This window comes from Mustelus asterias, unplaced genomic scaffold, assembly GCF_964213995.1.
Source record: "Mustelus asterias unplaced genomic scaffold, sMusAst1.hap1.1 HAP1_SCAFFOLD_134, whole genome shotgun sequence".
Classification (NCBI taxonomy): Eukaryota; Metazoa; Chordata; class Chondrichthyes; order Carcharhiniformes; family Triakidae; genus Mustelus; species Mustelus asterias.
In genome coordinates, this window is record NW_027590165.1 from 403,569 (window position 1) to 424,035 (window position 20,467).

The following is a 20,467-nucleotide window of genomic DNA, read 5'->3' on the forward strand; positions in this document are numbered from 1 at the left end:
GATGGACCCTGGCAGCAATGACTAGCGCTTCCAGCTATGATCAGCGATGGAAGGTGAACCCACTAATTGCTGGGACCTGCCTGTCACGCCCTGGCATGGCTGAACAAAAGGCAATCTTGCCTTGAAGGGAAGCTCAGCATGAAGGTGCCATCTCCTTTTTCCTGCAGTCACAGCAGAGATCAATTCCAACACTGACATTACTGAGCCTGTCGTGCAAATGATCCATTGATTAAGCTATTAGCTCTGGGAAGCGAATCTCAGTTGGATACAAGTCCCAGCAGTGACTTCTTAATTGACTGCTGTTAATAAAATGATGCCCAGGGCCATATGGTCTACCCAATCAGGGTTGGCTCATGTTTTGACCCCGAGCAGCGAGACATTGTACGCTTTTGGAAATTTCATTCCAACATCTCATAAACAAGTGGTCAATTGTGCAAGAAAATCCTTCGTGAGACTGAATGATAGTCAGTTTTGATCATGCCAAAGTAAGTTATCTAGATTTATTTCAGATAATAACAAATCAGTAATTTTCAGGATGTTTGGGGGAAGGAAGTTTCTATGGCTGGGATTTTACAGGCTATTTGGAGATGGGCTGCCAGGCGGCAAAATGGCAGACGAAGGCATTTGATGGCATTCCAGATGGTGGCCTCAAAATCTATTCTTGGGGAAGGTGCTATTTTTGGACACTATTTGGTGCACAGATGGGCCTATCCTTTGGGGCAATAGATATGCCAAGGCATCGGTGCTGCCTGCCCTCAAAGAAACCCAGTCTTTCTGGGGTCTGGTCTCTCTCTGGCCCCCAGACCTAACTTGTCTGAATTTCAGGGCTCATGGCCATTGATCTGCACTCACCCTCCAGATGCTGCTTATGGCGTTGCTGCTGAGGTACCGGCTGTCTGACTGGGCTGACAGGTTTGGGTAGAAGCTGCCACCTTTAATAAGGACAGCAGCTTCCTGGATCCCCACCACCTGCTGAAGCAAGGTTCCTGTCAGTGAGATCATGTCACTTACAAAATAATTCTGGCCTTTTTATGGCTCCAAAAGTTCGAAAACACTGGGGTTTGTCTCATTCCAAACATGGGACTGCTGTAGACCTACCGATTGGTATGATTAGTCAACAATTCAATTTTCAGTACATCATGCAAGCGACAACATGTAGGAAGATGCAGTAGACAGACTGAGGTATCTATTCCACATTATTTCTTTGTTTCTATTCTGTAGGTTCTGTGATGTGTGAAGAGATGGAATTCAATCTACATCTTACCTGATATTCTTGTCCACTGAAATGGTGCTCGCCGATTAACATGAGAGCCAAACCTTCCACCCATTCTTCAATCGCCTGTTCCAGTCTATCCCGGTAAAATTTGGTTAATCGGAACAACAGGTAATCGTCGCAATTTGTGAAGAACTCAGTGAGTGTAGAGTCTGGATTTGTGAAAGCAAAGAAATACCAACACATTATCAATTTTCTACCCAGACGGTCACATTCCTCTCATTCTGAACAACCGAATCCTCCTGTGAACCAGCTTATTAAAGCTGTGTTTATTTGCTTTGCTGCAGCACCTGGGGGAACACGTCCTGCACATGCTCAGATGTGGTATCAGAGCCTGTGACATCACAGTGAGTGACATCCCTGGGAGATCCTGTATCAAACACTTTAATTACAAGTTAACCTGGAGAATCCCAATGCAGGCGCTGTCCCAGCTCAATGCTGCATTAAGAACTGGTAATTGGTATACAAATGAAAAACGAACAGTTTCATTAGAATTTCCAAATGGTTTCCTGACAGCCGCTTCCCCCACTCGCCTTTGCATTTCCCCACCATCCTTACCATTTCCCCACTTCATTCAAACTTTTTCTCACATCTCTTTGCCACTCTCCATGCAGGTCCTCGCTGCTGGGTCACTTCCATAGAGGGGAAGAGAGCAGAATGGCAGAACCAGAAACAATGTGTGGAAAGGCAGATACAACACATGTGCTACTTTCCATTAATCTGTATCATCAATTCATTAAAAATGTACAATTTGCCACACAACCTAGCTTCAATTTATTGGCTTCAGATAGATTTCTATTTTGATGTAACACTGGGAATTCTTTGTCTTTGTACTGCTGCCTCACAGCGCCAGGGACCCAGGTTTAATTCAGGCCTTGAGAAACTGTGTGGCATTTGCATGTTCTCCCTGTGTCTGTGTGGGTTTCCTCCGGGTGCTCCGGTTCCCTCTCCCAGTCCGAAAGATGTGCAGGTTAGATGGATTGGACAAGATAATTTACCCCATGGAGCCCAAATATGTGTAGGTTTGGCGGATTAGCCATGGTAAACGTGCAAGGTTATGAGCACAGGGTGGTGGAGTGGGCCTGGGAAAGATGCTCTTTGAGAGTCGGTGCAGACTCGATGGGGTGAATGGCCTCCTTCTGCACTCTGGGGATTCAATGGTTTCTATTGTTGTTTAATTTCAGTGTTCCTGAAATTTCTTGCTTTCCCGAAAAGGTCAAGAGGGCTATTTTAATCCAATCCATTTGAAAACTAGCCGCCCCCGAGTTAACAGATCCGACTATCCAGGACAAGTGGGGAAAATATGGGAACACCATCATCTCCAATTAAGTGGCAGAGCTTCCAAATAGTGATATATATCATCGTTTCTTTTGTGCTACAGGGCCACAGTCATGTGGTAAATTAGTACTCATTAGTTTCTATTCCAATTGGATGGTTAATGCTGCTTATCGTCTCAAACCTGGATATTTCTCATTGTCCAGTCACATCAGCTGATACCCTTCACACTGTTCTATCCACCTTATCGGTAAATGAGTTGTTGATGGTAGATTCAGACCATGGCGGCCGTCCCCTCCCTTCCCCCTGACCTCACTTCAATAATGTGGAGATGCCGGCATTGGACTGGGGTAAACACAGTGAGAAGTCTCACAACACCAAGTTAAAGTCCAACAGGTTTATTTGGCAGCAAAATCCACTAACTTTCAGAGCGCTTGCTGCCCCTTCGTCAGGTGGGTGGGAGTTCTGTTCACAAACAGGGCACAAAGTCACAAATTCAATTTACAAAATAATGGTTGGAATGCGAGTCTTTACAGGTAATCAAGTCTTAAAGGTACAGACAATGTGAGTGGAGAGAGCGTTTAGCACAGGTTAAAGAGATGTGTATTGTCTCCAGACAGGACAGTTAGTGAGATTTTGCAAGCCCAGGCAAGTCATGGGGGTTACAGATAGTGTGACATGAACCCAAGATCCCGGTTGAGGCCGTCCTCATGTGTGCGGAACTTGGCCTCCCGAAGATACACAAGGCAACCACACCCGGCCGTCCCATCGTATCGGGCAATGGGACCCTGTGCGAGAACCTCTCCGGCTATGTCGAGGGCATCCTGAAACCCATTGTACAAAGAACCCCCAGCTTTTGTCGCGACACTACGGACTTCCTACAGAAACTCAGCACACATGGAGCAGTTGAACCAGGAGCACTCCTGGTCACAATAGATGTCTCAGCACTCTACACCAGCATTGCCCACGACGATGGCATTGCTGCAACTGCCTCTGTACTCAACGCCGACAACTGCCAGTCTCCAGATTTTACAACTCATCCGCTTCATTCAGTGGGGAATTATGCTTCGAGCCCAAAGAAGTAGGGGAGGTCCTAAATGAATACTTTGCGTCGGTATTCACAAAGGAGAGGGATGTGTTGACTGGGAGTGTCTCGGAGGGGATGCCTGTGACTAGTGGTGTTCCACAGGGCTCTGTATTGGGACCTCTGCTGTTTGTGATTTATATAAATGATCATGGAAGAAGGTGTAACTGGGATGATCAGTAAGTTTGCGGACGACACGAAAATGGCTGGACTTTCAGATAGTGAGGAACATTGTCAGAGGCTACAGAAGGATATAGATAGGCTGGAAATTTGGGCAAAGAAATGGCAGATGGAGTTCAATCCTGATAAATGCGAAGTGATGCATTTTGGCAGAACTAATGTAAGGGGGAGCGAAACGATAAATGGCAGAACCATAAAGGGTGTAGATACGCAGAGGGACCTGGGTGTGCAAGTCCACAGATCCTTGAAAGTGACGTCACAGGTGGAGAAGGTAGTGAATAAGGCATATGGCATGCTTGCCTTTATAGGACGGGGCATAGAGTATAAAAGTTGGGGTCTGATGTTGCAGTTGTATAGAACGTTGGTTCGGCCGCATTTGGAATACTGCGTCCAGTTCTGGTCGCCACACTACCAGAAGGACGTGGAGGCTTTGGAGAGAGTACAGAGGAGGTTTACCAGGATGTTGCCTGGTATGGAGGGACTTAGTTATGAGGAGAGATTGGGTAAACTGGGGTTGTTCTCACTGTAAAGACGGAGGATGAGGGGTGACCTAATAGAGGTGTATAAAATTATGATAGGCATAGATAGGGTGAACGGTGGGAAGCTTTTCCCCAGGTCGGTGGTGACGTTCACGAGGGGTCATAGGTTCAAGGTGAGGGACAGGGGGGGCGGGGGCGGCGGAGGTTTAACACGGATATCAGAAGGACGTATTTTACACAGAGGGTGGTGGGGGCCTGGAATGCGCTGCCGGGCAAGGTGGTGGAGGCGGACACACTGGGAACGTTTAAGACTTATCTCGATAGCCACATGAACGGAATGGGAATGGAGGGATACAAAAGAATGGTCTAGTTTGGACCAGGGAGCAGCACGGGCTTGGAGGGCTGAAGGGCCTGTTCCTGTGCTGTGTTTTTCTTTTCTTTGTTCCTGGACCACAATGTCTTCACCTTCAACAACCAGTTCTTCATCCAGACACACGGAACAGCCATGGGGACCAAATTCGCACCTCAATATGTCAACATCTTCATGCACAGGTTCGAACAAGACTTCTTCACCACACAGGACCTTCAACCGATGCTATACACTAGATACATCGATGACATTTTCTTCCTTTGGAGTCATGGTGAACAATCACTGAAACAACTATATGACGACATCAACAAGTTCCATCCCACCATCAGGCTCACCATGGACTACTCTCCGGAATCGGTTGCATTCTTGGACACACGCATCTCCATCAAGGACGGTCACCTCAGCACCTCACTGTACCGCAAGCCCACGGATAACCTCACGATGCTCCACTTCTCCAGCTTCCACCCTAAACACATTAAAGAAGCCATCCCCTATGGACAAGCCCTCCGTATACACAGGATCTGCTCGGATGAGGAGGATCGCAACAGATGCCTCCAGACGCTGAAAGATGCCCTCATAAGAACAGGATATGGCGCTCGACTCATCGATCAACAGTTCCGACGCGCCACAGCGAAAAACCACACCGACCTCCTCAGAAGACAAACACGGGACACAGTGGACAGAGTACCCTTCGTCGTCCAGTACTTCCCCGGAGCGGAGAAGCTACGACATCTTCTCTGGAGCCTTCAACATGTCATTGATGAAGACGAACATCTCGCCAAGGCCATCCCCACACCCCCACTTCTTGCCTTCAAACAACTGCACAAACTCAAACAGACCATTGTCTGCAGCAAACTACCCAGCCTTCAGGAGAACAGTGACCACAACACCACACAACCCTGCCACAGCAACCTCTGCAAGACGTGCCGGATCATCGACACGGATGCCATCATCTCACGTGAGAACACCATCCACCAGGTACACGGTACATACTCTTGCAACTCGGACAACGTTGTCTACCTGATACGCTGCAGGAAAGGATGTCCCGAGGCATGGCACATTGGGGAGACCATGCAGGCGCTACGACAGCGGATAAATGAACACCGGTCGACAATCACCAGGCAAGAGTGTTCTCTTCCTGTTGGGGAACACTTCAGCAGTCACGGGCATTCAGCCTCTGATCTTCGGGTAAGCGCTCTCCAAGGCGGCCTTCACGACAACGCAGAGTCGCTGAGCAGAGACTGATAGCAAGTTCCGCACACACGAGGACAGCCTCAACCGGGATCTTGGGTTCATGTCACACTATCTGTAACCCCCATGACTTGTCTGGGCTTGCAAAATCTCACTAACTGTCCTGTCTGGAGATAATACACATCTCTTTAACCTGTGCTTAACGCTCTCTCCACTCACACTGTCTGTACCTTTGAGACTTGATTCCCTGTAAAGACTCACATTCCAACCATTATTTTGTAAATTGAGTTTGTCTTTGTGCCCTGTTTGTGATCAGAACTCCCACTCACCTGACGAAGGAGTAGCAAGCGCTCCGAAAGCTGGTGGATTTTGCTGCCAAATAAACCTGTTGGACTTTAACCTGGTGTTGTGAGACTTCTCACTGTGATCACTTCAATAACCCATGAACATTGGCCAGAATTTTATGTTGAGCAGGTGGGGACGTGCCTGACTCAGACGTGTGTGAAATCATGGGAGAAGACATTGGGCACGTGTTTCAACATTATTGCTCATGCAATATTTCAGTGGCAGACACACCTCTGACTCTCGCCACAAATCAAACTGTCAATTTAGCCCATTAAGGGGCCAATTAAATGCAGTTTTCCATGGCTCATCGGCCTTTACATTTACTGGACAAGCTGATTGGCCAGGCAGCCTTTATGTTTTGGCTATAACCTGGGTCGAGGGCGGGATGAACTGTTCGAGCTGAAATAAAATGAACAAAACGTGGCTGGGGATAGAGAGAGGTCTGAGTTTGATTGTGCTGTCTACTCATGGGCATAGATTTGACAATAAAATTTATTTTTCACGGGTCAGCAGCTTTCAAGTAAACTGCTAGGACAGGGAAACATGAATAGGGATTGCAGGGTGGCTGGTCCCAAGATGAAGAAAAAATGTTCTTTGGAAACCAGGGAATAGAACAAAAGAAAGTTCCAGGAAGACTGTAGTCTCAAAGGAAGAAAGAATCATAGAATTCCTACAGTGTAGGAGGTCATTCACCCCTGCATATCCTTTGGGGCAAATTTAGCATGGCCAGTGCACCTAACATGCACATCTTTGGAGTGTGAGAGGAACCGGAGTATCCGGAGGAAACCCATGCAGACTGGGGAGATTGTGCAGGCTCCACACAGACACCCAAGGCTGGAATCGATTCCTGGGTCCCTGACACTGTGATGCAGCAGTGCCAACTACTGTGCCACCGAACAGTGGGAATCTGAACAAGGTCATGTTCAGTGTTGTTACAGAAAGGAGCAGTGAAAGTCCCAAGAGGTACAGACAACTGCAAGAAGCCGATTTTAAATTCATTTTACAAGAAGCCAGACCTCGGATGTAATCAGAAGTTGGTGACAACTTATTGAGGCCGATAGGATTCAATAAGCTATCACCAACTTCTGATTACATTGTGATCTATTGACATGGCTACGTGCCATAGCGAGTTTGTGGCAAGTGAAGCTTGAATCTATGTGGTGATCCAGGGCAGATGGACACAATAAAGAGAGGCTGAAATCCTGGCAGTGTATTCTTGATGAAGACATTCAATAGAAGCATCAATTGGAGAAGATTCCAAAGCGTGCTCTTCAACAGCAAAGATTGCATCACTCATATGGAAAACAGAGTCCAAATGAAGCAATGGCCTAGTTTTATTAATGCTAGACTATTCATCTGGAAACTCAGCTAGTGTTTCGGGGACCGGGTTCGAATCCCGCCATGGCAGCTTGCGAAATTTGAATTTAAAAAAAAATCTGGAATTAAGAATCTACCGATGACCATGGAAACAGTGTTGAGGTCAGCATTGTTGATGCTTCACTGATGTCCTTTAGGGAGGGAAGTCTGCTGTCCTTACGTGGTCTGGCCTACATGCGACTCCAGAGCGACAGCTCTGTGGTTGACTCTCAATTGCCCTCTGAAATATCTTAGCAACTCACTAAGGGCAACTCGGAATGAACAATAAACGCTGGCCAGCCAGCAACGCCCAAGTCTCATGAATGAATAAAAAAAAGTTGTCTCAGTGAGATCAGTATTGAGAATGAAGGATTGATAAAAGAAAATCCACAGAGGGTGCTTGGGAAACATCTGTCACATGGCCACAGAGAGTGGTGTATCTGCCCACAGTTTGCCTACTGATTTACATGTACTGTTTACTTATCGAGAACATCAAAGCGTTAAATAGATTTCAGAACATGTTCCCTTGTAAATATTTATATACCGAGAAAGGTATAGTTGGAGTGCAGCAGTTTATTACAGTTTCTCTTCCCTTGTTTAATAAATATTTTATTATTTTGTTGAAACTTCATCAGTGAAATTAGACAGTGTGTAACCCGGGGAGGATGGAGCCAGTGAGATCAGACAGTGTGTAACCCGGGGAGGATGGAGTCAGTGAGATCAGACAGTGTGTAACCCGGGGAGGATGGAGTCAGTGAGATCAGACAGTGTGTAACCCGGGGAGGATGGAGTCAGTGAGATCAGACAGTGTGTAACCCGGGGAGGATGGAGTCAGTGAGATCAGACAGTGTGTAACCCGGGGAGGATGGAGTCAGTGAGATCAGACAGTGTGTAACCCGGGGAGGATGGAGTCAGGGAGATCAGACAGTGTGTAACCCGGGGAGGATGGAGTCAGTGAGATCAGACAGTGTGTAACCCGGGGAGGATGGAGCCAGTGGCTCAGTTCAGTAGTTGCCATCCAAAGTAAACATCCGAACACTACATAAATAATAAAAGTTAGGACCAATTAAGCCAGGTTCGATTCTGAGATTTGACTTGTCCAGTGGGATCAGCTGGAATCTTAACTCACTGTTTAAACCGTGCTGCAGTTTGTTGGGGTGTATTTTACCGTCCCACATGGCAGGAGAATCAGAGCGGGGGAGGGGCAGATCATGGAAAGGTCCGTTGATCTCGAGTAGGATTTTCTGGTTTCGTCACTGTCGAGATTCACCTTATAGCCCCCAGCTATCTATTGGACAGTACCAGAGCTCATGAGCTCCCTCCATCTGTGACTAGGATGAACCTCTAGATGGTCACTCAATTCCTCTTCCTACTCAGACCCTGTTCTCTTTTAACTTTGTAGTTGAACCGTTGATTCTTGCTCAAAATCTGGAACTTTGTCCTGTAAGATATTACGATTTTAATTATTTTCTGAACCTACCCGCATCCATTTTCACTCTTGTTGAAGATGTTGGATCTGATCCTTCAGCCATGGTGGTGTTAGACGATCCCGTATTCTGACACCCTGTAACAAATACAATTTTCCATGTAAAATTCCACCGAGAAACTCCCCATAACAGCCATACATTTTGCATGTAATATTTCAGGAAATTTCTTTGTGACGTGGAGTCACTGCTAATTCTGTTCAATTCTTGAAATATAAAGAGAAGGTGCTGGAAAATCCCAGCAGGTCTGGCAGCATCTGAATGAAAGAAAACAGGGTAAACATGTTGAGTCCACGATGGCTCTTGGTTCGAACCCAATGTTATCTCTGTTTCTCTCTCCACGATGCTGCCACAGCTACTGAGTTTTTCCAGCATTTTCTGTTTTTGTTCCAGATCGCCAGTAGTTCATTTTTACTCGACCTGTGTATTCAGATTTGAAACGCGTCCAGGCAAGCCCAGGTAATCTGCAAATGTTCTTTCTCCATTGGGCTTGGCTTTCTTTCAGCAGCATCACACGTAGAGACCGCTGACATTCCCTGTCAGTCCTCAATAACCAGTTATTAATAATTATAATTTAAATTATGCTCAGTTCCAGACAAGATGCTGAGTTGTTTGAGCTCAATATAGGCAGTTCCCAATACCAGCTATCTATAGGACAATTCCAGTACTCAGGAACTCCCTCACCCGTGACGCTGATGTCACTCCAGATGGTCACTCACTTCCCTCTTTCTACCCAGCCACTAGAAATATTTACCTCACAAAATGCAGCATCTCTCCTGGAACCAAACATAGTTTTACTTCCAATTATTAATAAGTAGTTTCAGTTTCCTCAGGACCTCTTTGTCTGGTAAACTAACAGTCCAGGCTCAATTCCCTATCAAATCTATCCATTGTGGCATCTGGAGAAGAGCTTTTTGCTTCATTCAGACACTTGCACGTGCAAAGACCTCTGTGCGTCGGATAGATTCTAATTATCAGATTAGCAAAGTAATCTGTTGCGCAATTAATAACCGGTCTCAGTTTCCAAAGGACCTGTTTGTTTGGTAAACTCACAGTGCGGGTGCAATTCCCTCTCTATCAAATCTATCCATTGTCTCATCTGGAGAAGAGCTCATTGATCATTACAGACACTGCACGCTTCCAGGTGCACAGATCGATGTCTATCTGACACCTGCACCAGTCTGCCATGAGGGACCCAGTCAAAGGATCATTAAGATCATTGAAAGAATGTGTCCGCTTTGCTATGGGTACGATTGTGCAAAGCCCGACTGTGATTTACTTCAAGGTGAAAGTGAATGGAAAATTTGGGTTTGAGGGTATAAAGCCACAGGAGGATGGAGTCAGTGAGATCAGGCAGTGTGTAACCCGGGGAGGATGGAGTCAGTGAGATCAGACAGTGTGTAACCCGGGGAGGATGGAGTCAGTGAGATCAGACAGTGTGTAACCCGGGGAGGATGGAGTCAGTGAGATCAGACAGTGTGTAACCCGGGGAGGATGGATTCAGTGAGATCAGACAGTGTGTAACCCGGGGAGGATGGAGTCAGTGAGATCAGACGGTGTGTAACCCGGGGAGGATGGAGTCAGTGAGATCAGACAGTGTGTAACCCGGGGAGGATGGAGTCAGTGAGATCAGACAGTATGTAACACAGGGAGGATGGAGTCAGTGAGATCAGACAGTGTGTAACCCGGGGAGGATGGATTCAGTGAGATCAGACAGTGTGTAACCCGGGGAGGATGGAGTCAGTGAGATCAGACAGTGTGTAACCCGGGGAGGATGGAGTCAGTGAGATCAGACAGTGTGTAACCCGGGGAGGATGGAGTCAGTGAGATCAGACAGTGTGTAACCCGGGGAGGATGGAGTCAGTGGCTCAGTTCAGTAGTTGCCATCCAAAGTAAACATCCGAACACTACATGATTAATAAAAGTAAGGACCAATTAAGCCAGGTTCGATCCTGAGATTTGACTTGTCCAGTGGTATCAGCTGGAATCTTAACTCACCGTTTAAACCGTGCTGCAGTTTGTTGGGGTGTATTTTACCGTCCCACATGGCAGGAGAATCAGAGCGGGGGAGGGGCAGATCATGGAAAGATCCGTTGATCTCCAGTGGGATTTTCTGGCTTCGTCACTGTCTGGATTCACCTTATAGCCCCCAGCTATCTATTGGACATTACCAGAGCTCATGAGCTCCCTCCATCTGTGACTGGGATGAACCTCGAGATGGTCACTCAATTCCTCTTCCTGCTCAGACCCTGTTCTCTTTTAACTTTGTATTTGAACCGTTGATTCTTGCTCAAAATCTGGAACTTTGTCCTGTATGAAATTACGATTTTAATTATTTTCTGAACCTACCCGCATCCATTTTCACTCTTGTTGAAGATGTTGGATCTGATCCTTCAGCCCCGGTGGTGTTAGACGATCCCATATTCTGACACTCTGTAATAAATACAATTTTCCACATAAAATTGCACCGAGAAACACCTCATAACAGCCATACATTTTACATGTAATATTTCAGGAAATTTATTTGCGACACAGAGTCACTGCTAATTCTGTTCAATTCTTGAAATATAAAGAGAAGGTGCTGGAAAATCCCGGCAGGCCTGGCAGCATCTGAATGAAAGAAAACAGAGTAAACATGTTGAGTCCACGACGACTCTTGGTTCGAACCCCAATGTTATCTCTGTTTCTCTCTCCACGATGCTGCCACAGCTACTGAGTTTTTCCAGCATTTTCTGTTTTTGTTCCAGATCGCCAGTATTTCATTCTTAGTCGACCTGTGTATTCTGATTTGAAACGCGTCCAGGCAAGCCCAGGCAATCTGCAAATGTTCTTTCTCCATTGGGCTTGGCTTTCTTTCAGCAGCATCACAGGTAGAGACCGCTGACATTCCCTGTCAGTCCTCAATAACCAGTTATTAATAATTATAATTTAAATTATGCTCAGTTCCAGACAAGAAGCTAAGTTGTTTGAGCTCAATATAGGCAGTTCCCAATACCAGCTATCTATAGGACAATTCCAGTACTCAGGAACTCCCTCACCTGTGACGCTGATGTCACTCCAGATGGTCACTCACTTCCCACTTTCTACCCAGCCACTAGAAATATTTACCTCACAAAATGCAGCATCTCTCCTGGAACCAGACATAGTTTTACTTCCAATTATTAATAAGTAGTTTCAGTTTCCTCAGGACTTCTTTGTCTGGTAAACTAACAGTCCAGGCTCAATTCCCTATCAAATCTATCCATTGTGTCATCTGGAGAAGAGCCTTTTGCTTCATTCAGACACTTGCACGTGCAAAGACCTCTGTGTGTCGGATAGATTCTAATTATCAGATTAGCAAAGTAATCTGTTGCGCAATTAATAACCGGTCTCAGTTTCCAAAGGACCTGTTTGTTTGGTAAACTCACAGTGCGGGTGCAATTCCCTCTCGATCAAATCTATCCATTGTCTCATCTGGAGAAGAGCTTGTTGATTATTACAGACACTGCACGCTTCCAGGTGCACAGATCGGTGTCTATCTGACACCTGCACCAGTCTGCCATGAGGGACCCAGTCAAAGGATCATTAAGATCATTGAAAGAATGTGCCCGCTTTGCTATGGGTACGATTGTGCAAAGCCCGACTGTGATTTACTTCAAGGTGAAAGTGAATGGAAAATTTGGGTTCGAGGGTATAAAGCTACAGGAGGATGGAGTCAGTGAGATCAGACAGTGTGTAACCCGGGGAGGATGGAGTCAGTGAGATCAGACAGTGTGTAACCCGGGGAGGATTGAGTCAGTGAGATCAGACAGTGTGTAACCCGGGGAGGATGGAGTCAGTGAGATCAGACAGTGTGTAACCCGGGGAGGATGGAGTCAGTGAGACAGACGGTGTGTAACCCGGGGAGGATGGAGTCAGTGAGATCAGACAGTGTGTAACCCGGGGAGGATGGAGTCAGTGAGATCAGACCGTGTGTAACCCGGGGAGGATGGAGTCAGTGAGATCAGACAGTGTGTAACCCGGGGAGGATGGAGTCAGTGAGATCAGACAGTGTGTAACCCAGGGAGGATGGAGTCAGTGAGATCAGACAGTGTGTAACCCGGGGAGGATGGAGTCAGTGAGATCAGACAGTGTGTCACCCGGGGAGGATGGAGTCAGTGAGATCAGACAGTGTGTAACCCGGGGAGGATGGAGTCAGTGAGATCAGACAGTGTGTAACCCGGGGAGGATGGAGTCAGTGAGATCAGACAGTGTGTAACCCGGGGAGGATGGAGTCAGTGGCTCAGTTCAGTAGTTGCCATCCAAAGTAAACATCCGAACACTACATGATTAATAAAAGTAAGGACCAATTAAGCCAGGTTCGATCCTGAGATTTGACTTGTCCAGTGGTATCAGCTGGAATCTTAACTCACTGTTTAAACCGTGCTGCAGTTTGTTGGGGTGTATTTTACCGTCCCACATGGCAGGAGAATCAGAGCGGGGGAGGGGCAGATCATGGAAAGATCCGTTGATCTCCAGTGGGATTTTCTGGCTTCGTCACTGTCTGGATTCACCTTATAGCCCCCAGCTATCTATTGGACATTACCAGAGCTCATGAGCTCCCTCCATCTGTGACTGGGATGAACCTCTAGATGGTCACTCAATTCCTCTTCCTGCTCAGACCCTGTTCTCTTTTAACTTTGTATTTGAACCGTTGATTCTTGCTCAAAATCTGGAACTTTGTCCTGTATGAAATTACGATTTTAATTATTTTCTGAACCTACCCGCATCCATTTTCATTCTTGTTGAAGATGTTGGATCTGATCCTTCAGCCCCGGTGGTGTTAGACGATCCCATATTCTGACACTCTGTAATAAATACAATTTTCCACATAAAATTGCACCGAGAAACACCTCATAACAGCCATACATTTTACATGTAATATTTCAGGAAATTTATTTGCGACACAGAGTCACTGCTAATTCTGTTCAATTCTTGAAATATAAAGAGAAGGTGCTGGAAAATCCCGGCAGGCCTGGCAGCATCTGAATGAAAGAAAACAGAGTAAACATGTTGAGTCCACGATGACTCTTGGTTCGAACCCCAATGTTATCTCTGTTTCTCTCTCCACGATGCTGCCACAGCTACTGAGTTTTTCCAGCATTTTCTGTTTTTGTTCCAGATCTCCAGTAGTTCATTTTTACTCGACCTGTGTATTCTGATTTGAAACGCGTCCAGGCAAGCCCAGGTAATCTGCAAATGTTCTTTCTCCATTGGGCTTGGCTTTCTTTCAGCAGCATCACAGGTAGAGACCGCTGACATTCCCTGTCAGTCCTCAATAACCAGTTATTAATAATTATAATTTAAATTATGCTCAGTTCCAGACAAGAAGCTAAGTTGTTTGAGCTCAATATAGGCAGTTCCCAATACCAGCTATCTATAGGACAATTCCAGTACCCAGGAACTCCCTCACCTGTGACGCTGATGTCACTCCAGATGGTCACTCACTTCCCTCTTTCTACCCAGCCACGAGAAATATTTACCTCAGAAAATGCAGCATCTCTCCTGGAACCAAACATAGTTTTACTTCCAATTATTAATAAGTAGTTTCAGTTTCCTCAGGACTTCTTTGTCTGGTAAACTAACAGTCCAGGCTCAATTCCCTATCAAATCTATCCATTGTGTCATCTGGAGAAGAGCTTTTTGCTTCATTCAGACACTTGCACGTGCAAAGACCTCTGTGTGTCGGATAGATTCTAATTATCAGATTAGCAAAGTAATCTGTTGCGCAATTAATAACCGGTCTCAGTTTCCAAAGGACCTGTTTGTTTGGTAAACTCACAGTGCGGGTGCAATTCCCTCTCTATCAAATCTATCCATTGTGTCATCTGGAGAAGAGCTGGATGAGTATTACAGACACTGCACGCTTCCAGGTGCAAAGATCGGTGTCTATCTGACACCTGCACCAGTCTGCCATGAGGGACCCAGTCAAAGGATCATTAAGATCATTGAAAGAATGTGCCCGCTTTGCTATGGGTACGATTGTGCAAAGCCCGACTGTGATTTACTTCAAGGTGAAAGTGAATGGAAAATTTGGGTTCGAGGGTATAAAGCTACAGGAGGATGGAGTCAGTGAGATCAGACAGTGTGTAACCCGGGGAGGATGGAGTCAGTGAGATCAGACAGTGTGTAACCCGGGGAGGATGGAGTCAGTGAGATCAGACAGTGTGTAACCCGGGGAGGATGGAGTCAGTGAGATCAGACAGTGTGTAACCCGGGGAGGATGGAGTCAGTGAGATCAGACAGTGTGTAACCCGGGGAGGATGGAGTCAGTGAGATCAGACAGTGTGGAACCCGGGGAGGATGGAGTCAGTGAGATCAGACAGTGTGTAACCCGGGGAGGATGGAGTCAGTGAGATCAGACAGTGTGTAACCCGGGGAGGATGGAGTCAGTGAGATCGGACAGTGTGTAACCCAGGGAGGATGGAGTCAGTGAGATCAGACAGTGTGTAACCCGGGGAGGATGGGGTCAGTGAGATCAGACAGTGTGTAACCCGGGGAGGATGGAGTCAGTGAGATCAGACAGTGTGTAACCCGGGGAGGATGGAGTCAGTGAGATCAGACAGTGTGTAACCCGGGGAGGATGGAGTCAGTGAGATCAGACAGTGTGTAACCCGGGGAGGATGGAGTCAGTGAGATCAGACAGTGTGTAACCCGGGGAGGATGGAGTCAGTGAGATCAGGCAGTGTGTAACCCGGGGAGGATGGAGTCAGTGAGATCAGACAGTGTGTAACCCGGGAAGGATGGAGTCAGTGAGATCAGACAGTGTGTAACCCGGGGAGGATGGAGTCAGTGAGATCAGACAGTGTGTAACCCGGGGAGGATGGAGTCAGTGAGATCAGACAGTGTGTAACCCGGGGAGGATGGAGTCAGTGAAATCAGACAGTGTGTAACCAAGGGAGGATGGAGTCAGTGAGATCAGACAGTGTGTAACCCGGGGAGGATGGAGCCAGTGAGATCAGACAGTGTGTAACCCGGGGAGGATGGAGTCAGTGAGATCAGACAGTGTGTAACCCGGGGAGGATGGAGTCAGTGAGATCAGACAGTGTGTAACCCGGGGAGGATGGAGTCAGTGAGATCAGACAGTGTGTAACCAAGGGAGGATGGAGTCAGTGAGATCAGACAGTGTGTAACCCTAGGAGGATGGAGCCATTGAGATCAGACAGTGTGTAATCCGGGGAGGATGGAGTCAGTGAGATCAGACAGTGTGTAACCCGGGGAGGGAGTCAGGGAGATCAAACAGTGTGTAACCCGGGGAGGATGGAGTCAGTGTGATCAGACAGTGTGTAACCCGGGGAGGATGGAGTCAGTGAGATCAGACAGTGTGTAACCCGGGGAGGATGGAGTCAGTGAGATCAGACAGTGTGTAACTCGGGGAGGATGGAGTCAGTGAGATCAGACAGGATGTAACCCAGGGAGGATGGAGTCAGTGAGATCAGACAGTGTGTAACCCGGGGAGGATGGAGTCAGTGAGATCAGACAGTGTGTAACCCGGGGAGGATGGATTCAGTGAGATCAGACAGTGTGTAACCCGGGGAGGATGGAGTCAGTGAGATCAGACAGTGTGTAACCCGGGGAGGATGGAGTCAGTGAGATCAGACAGTATGTAACACAGGGAGGATGGAGTCAGTGAGATCAGACAGTGTGTCACCCGGGGAGGATGGAGTCAGTGAGATCAGACAGTGTGTAACCCGGGGAGGATGGAGTCAGTGAGATCAGACAGTGTGTAACCCGGGGAGGATGGATTCAGTGAGATCAGACAGTGTGTAACCCGGGGAGGATGGAGTCAGTGAGATCAGACGGTGTGTAACCCGGGGAGGATGGAGTCAGTGAGATCAGACAGTGTGTAACCCGGGGAGGATGGAGTCAGTGAGATCAGACAGTGTGTAACCCGGGGAGGATGGAGTCAGTGAGATCAGACAGTGTGTACCCCGGGGAAGATGGAGTCAGTGAGATCAGACAGTGTGTAACCCGGGGAGGGAGTCAGTGAGATCTAACAGTGTGTAACCCGGGGAGGATGGAGTCAGTGAGATCAGACAGTATGTAACACAGGGAGGATGGAGTCAGTGAGATCAGACAGTGTGTAACCCGGGGAGGATGGATTCAGTGAGATCAGACAGTGTGTAACCCGGGGAGGATGGAGTCAGTGAGATCAGACAGTGTGTAACCCGGGGAGGATGGAGTCAGTGAGATCAGACAGTGTGTAACCCGGGGAGGATGGAGTCAGTGAGATCAGACAGTGTGTAACCCGGGGAGGATGGAGTCAGTGAGATCAGACAGTGTGTAACCCGGGGAGGATGGAGTCAGTGGCTCAGTTCAGTAGTTGCCATCCAAAGTAAACATCCGAACACTACATGATTAATAAAAGTAAGGACCAATTAAGCCAGGTTCGATCCTGAGATTTGACTTGTCCAGTGGTATCAGCTGGAATCTTAACTCACTGTTTAAACCGTGCTGCAGTTTGTTGGGGTGTATTTTACCGTCCCACATGGCAGGAGAATCAGAGCGGGGGAGGGGCAGATCATGGAAAGATCCGTTGATCTCCAGTGGGATCTTTTGGCTTCGTCACTGTCTGGATTCACCTTATAGCCCCCAGCTATCTATTGGACATTACCAGAGCTCATGAGCTCCCTCCATCTGTGACTGGGATGAACCTCTAGATGGTCACTCAATTCCTCTTCCTGCTCAGACCCTGTTCTCTTTTAACTTTGTATTCGAACCGTTGATTCTTGCTCAAAATCTGGAACTTTGTCCTGTATGAAATTACGATTTTAATTATTTTCTGCACCTACCCGCATCCATTTTCACTCTTGTTGAAGATGTTGGATCTGATCCTTCAGCCCCGGTGGTGTTAGACGATCCCATATTCTGACACTCTGTAATAAATACAATTTTCCACATAAAATTGCACCGAGAAACACCTCATAACAGCCATACATTTTACATGTAATATTTCAAGAAATTTATTTGCGACACAGAGTCACTGCTAATTCTGTTCAATTCTTGAAATAAAAAGAGAAGGTGCTGTAACCCCACTGTTCAAGAAGGGAACAAGAAAAAAGATGGAAAATTATAGGCCAATTAGCCTAACCTCAGTTGTTGGCAAAATTCTAGAATCCATCGTTAAGGATGAGATTTCTAAATTCTTGGAAGTGCAGGGTCGGATTAAGACAAGTCAGCATGGATTTAGTAAGGGGAGGTCGTGCCTGACAAACCTGTTAGAGTTCTTTGAAGAGATAACAAATAGGTTAGACCAAGGAGAGCCAATGGATGTTATCTATCTTGACTTCCAAAAGGCCTTTGACAAGGTGCCTCACGGGAGACTGCTGAGTAAAATAAGGGCCCATGGTATTCGAGGCAAGGTACTAACATGGATTGACGATTGGCTGTCAGACAGAAGGCAGAGAGTTGGGATAAAAGGTTCTTTCTCAGAATGGCAACCGGTGACAAGTGGTGTCCCGCAGGGTTCAGTGTTGGGGCCACAGCTGTTCTCTTTATATATTAACGATCTAGATGACGGGACTGGGAGCATTCTGGCCAAGTTTGCCGATGATACAAAGATAGGTGGAGGGGCAGGTAGTATTGAGGAGGTGGGGAGGCTGCAGAAAGATTTAGACAGTTTAGGAGAGTGGTCCAAGAAGTGGCTGATGAAATTCAACGTGGGCAAGTGCGAGGTCGTACACTTTGGAAAAAAGAATAGAGGCATGGACTATTTTCTAAACGGTGACAAAATTCATAATGCTAAAGTGCAAAGGGACTTGGGAGTCCTAGTCCAGGATTCTCTAAAGGTAAACTTGCAGGTTGAGTCCGTAATTAGGAAAGCAAATGTAATGTTGTCATTTATCTCAAGAGGCTTGGAATACAAAAGCAGGGATGTACTTCTGAGGCTTTATAAAGCACTGGTGAGGCCCCATTTGGAGTACTGTGAGCAATTTTGGGCCCCACACCTCAGGAAGGACATACTGGCACTGGAGCGGGTCCAGCGGAGATTCACACGGATGATCCCAGGAATGGTAGGCCTGACATACGATGAACGTCTGAGGATCGTGGGATTATATTCATTGGAGTTTAGGAGGTTGAGGGGAGATCTGATAGAAACTTACAAGATAATGAACGGCTTAGATAGGATGGACGTAGGGAAGTTGTTTCCATTAGCAGGGGAGACTAGGACGCGGGGGCACAGCCTTAGAATAAAAGGGAGTCACTTTAGAACAGAGATGAGGAGAAATTTCTTCAGCCAGAGAGTGGTGGGTCTGTGGAATTCATTGCCACAGAGGGCTGTGGAGGCCGAGACGTTGAGCGTCTTCAAGACAGAAATTGATAAATTCTTGATTTCTCGAGGAATTAAGGGCTATGGGGAGAGAGCGGGTAAATGGAGTTGAAATCAACCATGATTGAATGGTGGAGTGGACTCGATGGGCCGAATGGCCTTACTTCCGCTCCTATGTCTTATGGTCTTATGGTCTTAAAATCCCGGCAGGCCTGGCAGCATCTGAATGAAAGAAAACAGAGTAAACATGTTGAGTCCACGATGACTCTTGGTTCGAACCCCAATGTTATCTCTGTTTCTCTCTCCACGATGCTGCCACAGCTACTGAGTTTTTCCAGCATTTTCTGTTTTTGTTCCAGATCTCCAGTCGTTCATTTTTACTCGACCTGTGTATTCTGATTTGAAACGCGTCCAGGCAAGCCCAGGCAATCTGCAAATGTTCTTTCTCCATTGGGCTTGGCTTTCTTTCAGCAGCATCACAGGTAGAGACCGCTGACATTCCCTGTCAGTCCTCAATAACCAGTTATTAATAATTATAATTTAAATTATGCTCAGTTCCAGACAAGAAGCTAAGTTGTTTGAGCTCAATATAGGCAGTTCCCAATACCAGCTATCTATAGGACAATTCCAGTACTCAGGAACTCCCTCACCTGTGACGCTGATGTCACTCCAGATGGTCACTCACATCCCTCTTTCTACCCAGCCACTAGAAATATTTACCTCACAAAATGCAGCATCTCTCCTGGAACCAGACATAGTTTTACTTCCAATTATTAATAAGTAGTTTCAGTTTCCTCAGGACTTCTTTGTCTGGTAAACTAACAGTCCAGGCTCAATTCCCTATCAAATCTATCCATTGTGTCATCTGGAGAAGAGCTTTTTGCTTCATTCAGACACTTGCACGTGCAAAGACCTCTGTGTGTCGGATAGATTCTAATTATCAGATTAGCAAAGTAATCTGTTGCGCAATTAATAACCGGTCTCAGTTTCCAAAGGACCTGTTTGTTTGGTAAACTCACAGTGCGGGTGCAATTCCCTCTCTATCAAATCTATCCATTGTGTCATCTGGAGAAGAGCTGGATGAGTATTACAGACACTGCACGCTTCCAGGTGCAAAGATCGGTGTCTATCTGACACCTGCA

The 20,467-nt window shown here is 46.7% G+C and overlaps 2 protein-coding genes across 2 annotated transcripts in view; both read right to left on the reverse strand.

Moving 5' to 3' along the window:
• Positions 1–20,467, reverse strand: part of LOC144484922 (NACHT, LRR and PYD domains-containing protein 3-like) — a 184,988-nt gene that overhangs the window by 24,519 nt on the left and 140,002 nt on the right. The gene's annotated exons all lie outside the window — the stretch shown is intronic.
• Positions 1–20,467, reverse strand: part of LOC144484914 (uncharacterized) — a 59,907-nt gene that overhangs the window by 6,852 nt on the left and 32,588 nt on the right. Inside the window, exons 2-7 of the mRNA XM_078203273.1 lie at positions 17,848–17,931; positions 13,780–13,863; positions 11,387–11,470; positions 9,034–9,117; positions 1,265–1,425; positions 853–969 (exon numbers count right to left, since the gene is read on the reverse strand). Coding sequence (XP_078059399.1) covers positions 853–969; positions 1,265–1,425; positions 9,034–9,117; positions 11,387–11,470; positions 13,780–13,863; positions 17,848–17,931 — 614 coding nt within the window. The remainder of the gene's footprint in view (positions 1–852; positions 970–1,264; positions 1,426–9,033; positions 9,118–11,386; positions 11,471–13,779; positions 13,864–17,847; positions 17,932–20,467) is intronic.